The sequence below is a fragment of the Meleagris gallopavo genome, chromosome 19, assembly GCF_000146605.3.
Source record: "Meleagris gallopavo isolate NT-WF06-2002-E0010 breed Aviagen turkey brand Nicholas breeding stock chromosome 19, Turkey_5.1, whole genome shotgun sequence".
NCBI lineage: Eukaryota > Metazoa > Chordata > Aves > Galliformes > Phasianidae > Meleagris > Meleagris gallopavo.
In genome coordinates this window covers 1,891,217-1,898,897 of record NC_015029.2, presented here as the reverse complement: position 1 = coordinate 1,898,897, position 7,681 = coordinate 1,891,217, and the positions used below count along the sequence as shown (strand labels likewise).

Below are 7,681 nucleotides of genomic sequence, written 5' to 3'. Positions count from 1 at the left end.
AAAAAAAAAAAGAGAGAGAGAGACAATCGTGGATGTATCCTGTTTACATCACAGGCCAACCTCTCTCTGCAAAATACCGCTGGCAGGAAACTGCCAAGGCACAGGTCAGAGATAAAGGCCCCAGGGCTGGGACCTGCACTTGGGTGCAACCATGCAGCTCTGAATGCAAAGAGCTGAGGGACCCAACCGAGGTTGCTGCAGGCTGAAAGGGGCACGGATGGCACCCCAAGGAAATGACCCTCGCGGCTCCAGACTGCTTTGTTGTGGGTAGGAGGAGGTGGGCTGAGCCCATTTCTCACTGCACATCATTTATCTGCACAAGCAGGCCGAAGTACACTTTGGTATTTCTGCTTTTTGTGGTCTGTTTAAATGCAATTTATAAAACACAACCATCAGTGAGCTTCACCTAACTCAACGCCCCTATCTTCCACGTTTATTAGGGCCAGTGAGCTCATTTCTTAATTTTATGGAAAGTAATTTTTCTTTTCTTCCTCTTTTATTTTTCTGCAGAAAGGGAACACCTGCTCTCCCCTCTGCCTTTCACATGCCTGGCATCACATCGCTAGATCGGGTCTGCAGCCTTAATACCACTGCTGAGGAATTCGGGGGGCAGCTAAATTTAAATTAAAAAAATAAATAAACAACTACGAAAACGAAGGAGAAAAGTCTTACAAAACCCACAACCAAACACACAGATGAGAAAGGTCCTTTGCTACAGCTCTCTGCTCCCAAGCTGAAAGACAAGCACAGTGCCGGCCCATGGAGCATATCATGAGCCCAGGTCAAACCAAGTGCTGTAGAGAGTAGATGAAGCCCACAGCCACGCAAATCAAAAGGTTTAAAGCACAATGAGTGGTTAAAAAAAGGAACAGAAGGCCTGCTGGTCTCCCATAAAGCAAGCAAGAGATAACAAACGCATACGAAGGCTGAAACATCAGCTTCAAAGGTTTTACCAGGCAAACAAGGCGCTGCTGCTCACCCTTCCCCAACCATCCTCTGCTTGAAGCCACCCAGGCAGACCAGCCTTGGTGCTACTGCAGGGAGCCAAAGGCCCAGCCAGCCTGAGCAACGCATGCTTCCAACAGCTCCCTTCAAGGAACCATAGGAACACAGCCTCAAACAGGAACGCAGATCAGCTTTTCCCTGCTAAGCCATAACATGCATCTTCAATGAAAACATCTACAAGTAAATCCTACCTCTCCTCCACCCAGACTTGCTGTAAAATGGGGATAACTTCACCTGCCCAACAAACTCATCCTGGTGCAAGGGTAAGCAGGGAGCTGCCCTGAGGCCCGGGCTGTGCAGTGAGCCCCTGCTCATCTCACACAGACCTGCTGCTTTTCCCAAGCTTTGTTACAATAAATAGAGGTCGTGATATTCCTGCTGTTCAACTGACTCGTCCTGAAAGCCTCAGCATTTCCAGCAGGCCATTTCCATCCCTCCCATCCTTTATTTTTCAAGCAGCTCCCCCACTCCACCAATTATTCACGCCCTCCCTTTCATGGGGACATGACCACGAGGCCTAAAGAAAAGCCACTGCAGGAGCCCCAGCGTCAGCCAGCCCTCGGCAGCTAAAGAACACACTCCCTCTTCTCTGCAATTAACAGGAGCCCAGAGCTGCCCCACATCCCAGACAGCGCTGGGAGCTCTCAAAGCAGCACCAAGAGAGGAACCATCGCTGCTCCATGCTGGAGAAGGAGAGCTCAGTGCCAACTCAAAGCCACTGAGGTGGTTCCAATGGGTTCTGCAGCCCCAGCCAAGCGGCCTCGCTAGCAGCAGCTTGATGGCCTCCGGGCATTGCTCTGGAGCAAACAAACAGCCAGCATCGCCATCCACAACGCTAACGCACCTTCAGACCTGCTGGGAGGGAAAGAATCAAGTAACAATAATGAAAAAGACAACTGTGACTTTGGAAGCCTTCTGATCCAAAGGAGGCTCCAGGAAAGCACCGCACGGCCCTCGAAGCCTCGTCCCCAAGGACAGCACTCCTCCGCCCGCGCTCCATCACCGCAGCAGGGTGTTGGCAGCAGGACGGGCAGCAGGCAGCACCCTGGGTGCCCACCACCCACAGCCCAGCCATTCCCACCGGCCCACGGCTCCACCCAGCCGAGCCAGCAGCAACTTGGCTGCGAGTGTCAATACCTCCATATTTGTGTGCCTTGCTTTTCCCCCCTTAAATTCAGAGCAAACTTCCCCTTCGCTCACACCCCATGGCCCAATCCGTCGGCTCCTGATTGGCAGGGAAATCCTATACCCACCCTCCCCGCCAGAAGTGTCGGCTCTTGCAGCAGTCCCAACAAAAGCCAACTGCCAAGCTCAGGCTGCTTCACAATAAAAGTCTCACGCTCTCCTCTTTTATTTTTTCCCCCTTCCCCGCAGACGGCCGCCTCCATTCCCCGACCCCAGATGGATTATTAACCTCCAGCCACTGGAGAGCCTCCACCAAGGCTGCGTGCCACGAGCGATGGGGCGTGCTTCCCCCCACCGGCTCCTTTATTTTTAGATTTCGAGGGAAAGAAAAATGGCTGCGTCTTAAGAAAGGTGTCTGAAAGGGCTTTAGAAGCCAAGAAGATCCAAGCAAGGGCTGGCTTTAGTCTTTCCTCTCCGCCTCTGATTAACAAGAAATAAGGCTTCCCTTCCTCCACCACGTCTTTGGAGAGGACGGAAGACAGGGCAGAGCCGAGGAAACGCTCTGCAGCATTTCCAAGCAGGCAACCAGAAACTGCATGGTGCCTTTAAAACAAAAAACAACAACAAAAAGAGCAAAGCTGGGAAGCGCAGAGAGCTTCCTCAGCCTCCTCCTTGGCATTTTCATCAGCCCTTCGCAAAAGTCCAAGCAGGTTTTACAGGCAAAGACAATACATGCACAGCACAACTCCAACATATTGTAGCTTACCAAGCCCAAGAGAGCAGTTAGTTGCATCATGAACCAGAGCTCTCTAGCAGTAGACCAGGAAGGAGCGGAGGTTGATGTGCTAAGATGACTACCTCCACAAGAGTCCTTTTTTTTTTTTCCTCCCTCCTTGTTTTCTTAAAAATCAACCCAAGCTTTGCAGTAACGCTGCTCTGATTTGAGACGTGTGTTAAAGCAGGTCAATCTGAAGGAGGGCTGGAAGCAGAATGACCAACCCCTCTCCAACTCCGCTGCACAGAATTGCTGTGCTACCAGCAGCAGCTGCACCAACGCTCCCCAACACGTGCACACCAGGCACAGGGGACAGCAGTGACCCTGGGGGCCCAGAAGCCCCCAACACGAGGCACCCAGGGGACACTGGGCCCCCGGAGGTGACACCACCAGCACAGCCCCACAGCCAGGTCTCACCCCATGCAGTGTGTGCTGCAGCAAGAAAGGGAGGCAAAGCCCTCGATAAATGATGCAACTCCAGCAGCAGCGGATTCTCATTTACTCTCATTTTTTTCCTGCTAATAAAACCCAACAAACCCAACCTGCTCATCACCTTTGCCTTAAAAGAAGGCAAACGTTTTGTAGCTAATTATATAGGAAGCAATGATTAAGAAAACGCCTGTAGAGAGACGCTGTTTGTTTTGGAGGCAGGAGAAGAGTGCTGATTTCAGATTTCGGCTCTGCTCTGGTCCTGCTGAGCATGGGCAGGTCTGGGATCAGCAGTCACGGGGACACTGGCCCTGGGCCTGCCATGAGAAGCATTTGATTTGAAGAAAGGAAATGTAACACCCGTGTACCTGGCCTACAAAGCAGTCACCAGTCTCAAAGCTCCTTTTCTAGGTTAAGGCCACTTCCTTATAAGCCTCGTGCAATCATGTGAACGTGGAATTTTATCTGCAGCTCACAACAAGCACTCCTCTCAGCCTGAAGTCTGTCCCCAAATCAAACTAGACCTGCAATTCTTCTGTCTCCTGAATTCCTCCTATCCTAGAAGAACAGAAACATTTTCTCCTCTGCCCCCATGACTCCCTCCAATTCCAGCCACACAGATCAACTCCCAAAAAATGGGGGAAGGGTAGAAACGAGGCAAAAGTCGTTGCATGCAACAGCTGGGAACAAGGAGACACACGCATGAAACACAACAAGACTTAAAAGTGGGTTCTCATAGCACTAGGCAGTCCATAATGGTGCCCAGGCTTCAGGCAAGAGGGGTTTGTGGAGCCCAGGCTCCTGTAGGGGTGAACCCAGTGAACAGGGCAGCCTTGGTGCGGATGCAGCTATGCTGTCTTGCTGCTTTCACGCTGGGAAGCATTGCATCCATCTATCTGTGACCCAGTAGAGTGAAAACCACTACAACTTGTATGTGAAGACAAATGGAAATCCAAAGCAAAGGCATCTCCTTCCACTGGCTAAGGTTAGCGAGAAGTACAGCTGCTGTCCACCTTCTCCTATCACAGGGGGGAAAGAGGGGGGCAGAGAACCCTAAAACAGAGATGAAGACTCTTAATCTTCTCTAGCAAAAGCAAACCAGACACTTCAGAAACACTGGGTCCCCAGGAAGGCTCAGCAAGGATGAAACCACTGCACCAAGAAGAGCCTGGAGAGAACAGTTTGCAGCCTCGTCCCCATCGACAACACTCAGGCACCTCTTCGGCCTCAGCCGTCCTCTTCCTCCCTCCCCCAAACCACCGCAGCCAACAGAGCAGCTCCCTCACCCCTACCCAGCCCAGCAACACCAGAAGGGACACCTTCTCAGGCCAGGGCCCAGGGAGGTGGCCCCAGCCTGGCTGTTCCTTGGGCCATGGAGGACCTTGCCCCGCGCACACCTCCTCTTCTGTGCCACCTGCAACCACAGCGACGCCTGCAAGCCGGGAAAGCAGACAGGGAGAGGAAAACAAGGCAAAAAACAAGACAAAAGTTGCACCCTAGGGCCTGTCCCTCTAATAGCTACAGCAAAACCTCACCAAGACTTTACTCTCCTGGAGGGTGAGAAAGGCACGCAGCGCTGCCCAGCACCCGAAGTCCTAGAGGTGGCAGCTCCTCACCACCTTGCCTCCATGGCCTACGGGCTTCGTCCTTCGTGGGGCTTTTTTTCTGCTCTGTCATTAAGAGTGGAGCCTGGTCTTTTCCTTCAATCCCAAGAATTGCACTGAATTAGATCATCTTTCTCGGCTCACCTCCCCCTACAGGCAGCTCCCGAGCATGCTCAGCTCGGCCTGGCGCTGCCATTTCATAACTGCATTGTTTACAGACGCACACTGACCTGCCATTTTTTGACAGTAGGAGAGGAGCTGGTGCCTGCAACCACGGCTGCTCACAGCCCCGCTCCTCACCACCGCTGGGCCAGGGGTGAGCTCCTGCCTTGCAATAAAAATCCAATTTGGAGAAGGGAAATTGCAAAGTGTGGAAAGTTGCAGTTTACTGTTGTTGTTGTTGTTGTTGTTTCTCCCCTTGTTTTGGGTCAAAATCCACCTGCTCGGAGCACACAGTCTAGGAGGAAGAAGTTAACCCCTCTCTGGGGTGAGAGGAGCACAGGTCTCGTTGAGCTCAATGCAGAATGCCAGCCATGATTTCAGCTTCTTCAAATCACAACTGTGCTTCGATGTCACCTAAAAATACAATGTTCAGCCCGGTCTGCCATCCTCTGTCAAGCCTTCCTCTGAGAAAGCAAGCCTTGGAAATATGGTATTTCCCTTGAATAAACAAGTTGGCTTAGTCCCAGCACATACAGTTTTCTCCTTTAAATGCAAACCAGAGTATTTTTGCAGGCACACAGGAAAATGAGGAGAGGAGGAGGGGAAAAGTTCTTCATTTAACACCAAGAGCTCCATTAAAAGCACTGCAAGGTTGCTCCCAGTCTCTCTCTGTTCCAGTCCTCTCCCCGTCTGTGTTTATCATGCTTTCCAGGTGAAAGCAGCTCCAAGTTATGCTGCACAGAAAATGCCAGAAGACCTGGAGGTTTCCTCATCCTTGGAACAAGGACAATTTGTGCAAGGCTTCTTTTACAAGAGGCACTGTGCTGCTCCGACACAGTATGGCAGCGTTGCAGGGAAGACGCTCACACGTCAGATCTTCTTAACCCTCACCACCTCTCCCTTTTTCCACCACTTCCACCAGGCTTCCCCCTCCTTGGGGAATTGCAGTTACCTGGATCAGCGGAAACAAGTTGGTATTTTGGATCCCAGAATATTTTTTAAGAGCGTTCTCTATGTTTTTTTCCCCCAGTGATGTTTGTGTTGTTTGTTTGTTTGTTTTTTTTCTTCCTTTTATTTTTAAAAACACATTCCAATTAGCTCAGACAGTGAACGAGCTTCTCTCCAGCTGCTTTACCAATAACCCCACATCCTGCTGGGCAGTGCCCATCCTCCATCGCTGCCCCCCTCTAGGACCAACGCCACCAGGCAGCAGAGCCAGACATTTCCTATGCTGCAGAACAGACCAAGGAGTTCAAACAGGCACCGGAGGGGAGGAGGGACAGACAGATCTGCAAAGGGCCGAGTCTGAACGTCAGGGGAGATCACGTTACTGGCTGCTGGGGTCTCGTCTGTGAAGAGGGTTTGATTTCAAAACTCATTTAATTTACAGTAGTTGAAAAGAATCGGCTGAAAGTGGTGGTTAAGGGTTATAAATTCAAGATTCACTTCCAAATCACAGGCTTTGCAGTTCACTGCAGGAACATATGGTCCTCTGAGCCTCGAGAGCAGGGAGCGCACACTGCCAGAGCCCCAAGTCTTTGGGCTGAACCAAAAGCAAGACATTTCTCCCACTGCAGGGTGGTCACTGTGGTGCTTCCTCAACCTTTGGCAGCTCCAGGAGCAACACAAGGAGAAGGAAAAATTTAAGGGGAAAAAGACAAAAGGACAACAAAAAGCAGCCTCAGGAATCGAGTCATCCCTCCCCCAGCCATCCACAAACCAGCTGGTCACGACAGCGAAGCTCCTTAAATGTCCTTGTTTACCTGAACAAAATAGCTCCCTGCCATTGTACAAGCAGCATGCGATCCTGAGATGGCACTGGGCAGAGGAGGTGGTGCTGGCAGCCCCGTGCTCACCCCGTAATGGGATCCGACCTCCGCACTGGAGAGGTGCAATCCTGCAGTAGGGCCTGTGGGGCCATGCTGGGTAATGGGGGGGGATGGTTGCGCTGCAGGGAAATCCAAATGTTTGCTTGCGATGAGAGATGAAAAAATGAGGCAAAGGGCAGGAGATCGGTGTGGGTTCCTTCATACATGATCACCACAGGTGGGGTAAGGAGGAATTGTGATTGTCTTGGAAGGCGGTGGAGGCTGCTCACGCTGGACTTAACTTCGAAGTCAGTTTAATATGGGAAAGAAAAAAACCAAAAAACACAGCACCCAGATGTCCATATTTAGGGCTGTTAACTTCCATGGAAGTCCAGGTCTGAGGTTTCTGTCTTCCCTCCAAGCTCTCTGAAGGCCACACAGCACCAGGTGCTATGGGTGCTCAGTCATCGTGCTCCCCAGGCACCAGCACTGCTCCATGTCAGCCTGGTTCCGCCAGCACCGCAGCTCTCTGGGCAGGAGCCAGCCAGGCCTTCACTCATTGCTTCCAGAAAGAAACCTCTCCTCATGTCTTCCTCTTGTTGCCTTTTCCTTTGGTGCACGTTTACTGGAGGAGAAGTCCTTGTGAGCAGGCAGGGAGGTGTGGAGCTGAAGCCCCACTGACTGCCCACTGCTGCCTTATGCCCGGCACGGCCCAACAGCCCAACCACAGGCCTGCTGAGCACCCATACAATATCTGCATTTAACACAAAGAG

The 7,681-nt window shown here is 51.6% G+C and overlaps 1 protein-coding gene across 6 annotated transcripts in view; it reads right to left on the bottom strand.

Annotated features, from left to right (window-relative positions):
* The window catches only part of EHMT1 (euchromatic histone lysine methyltransferase 1), an 81,030-nt gene that overhangs the window by 55,578 nt on the left and 17,771 nt on the right, over nt 1-7,681 (bottom strand). The window contains exon 1 of one of the 6 annotated variants that reach the window (XM_019621381.2): nt 5,169-5,188. The exons of 3 other annotated variants lie outside the window; for them this stretch is intronic. Coding sequence is in view for 1 of the 3 variants with exons in the window: in XM_019621378.2 (XP_019476923.1) it covers nt 2,143-2,148 (6 nt within the window). In the remaining 2 variants the exon portion in view is untranslated. Of the gene's footprint in view, nt 1-2,142; nt 2,238-4,869; nt 5,035-5,168; nt 5,189-7,681 lie in introns of those variants that run through there. 2 more of the 6 variants (XM_019621379.2, XM_019621378.2) reach the window with 2 other exon arrangements.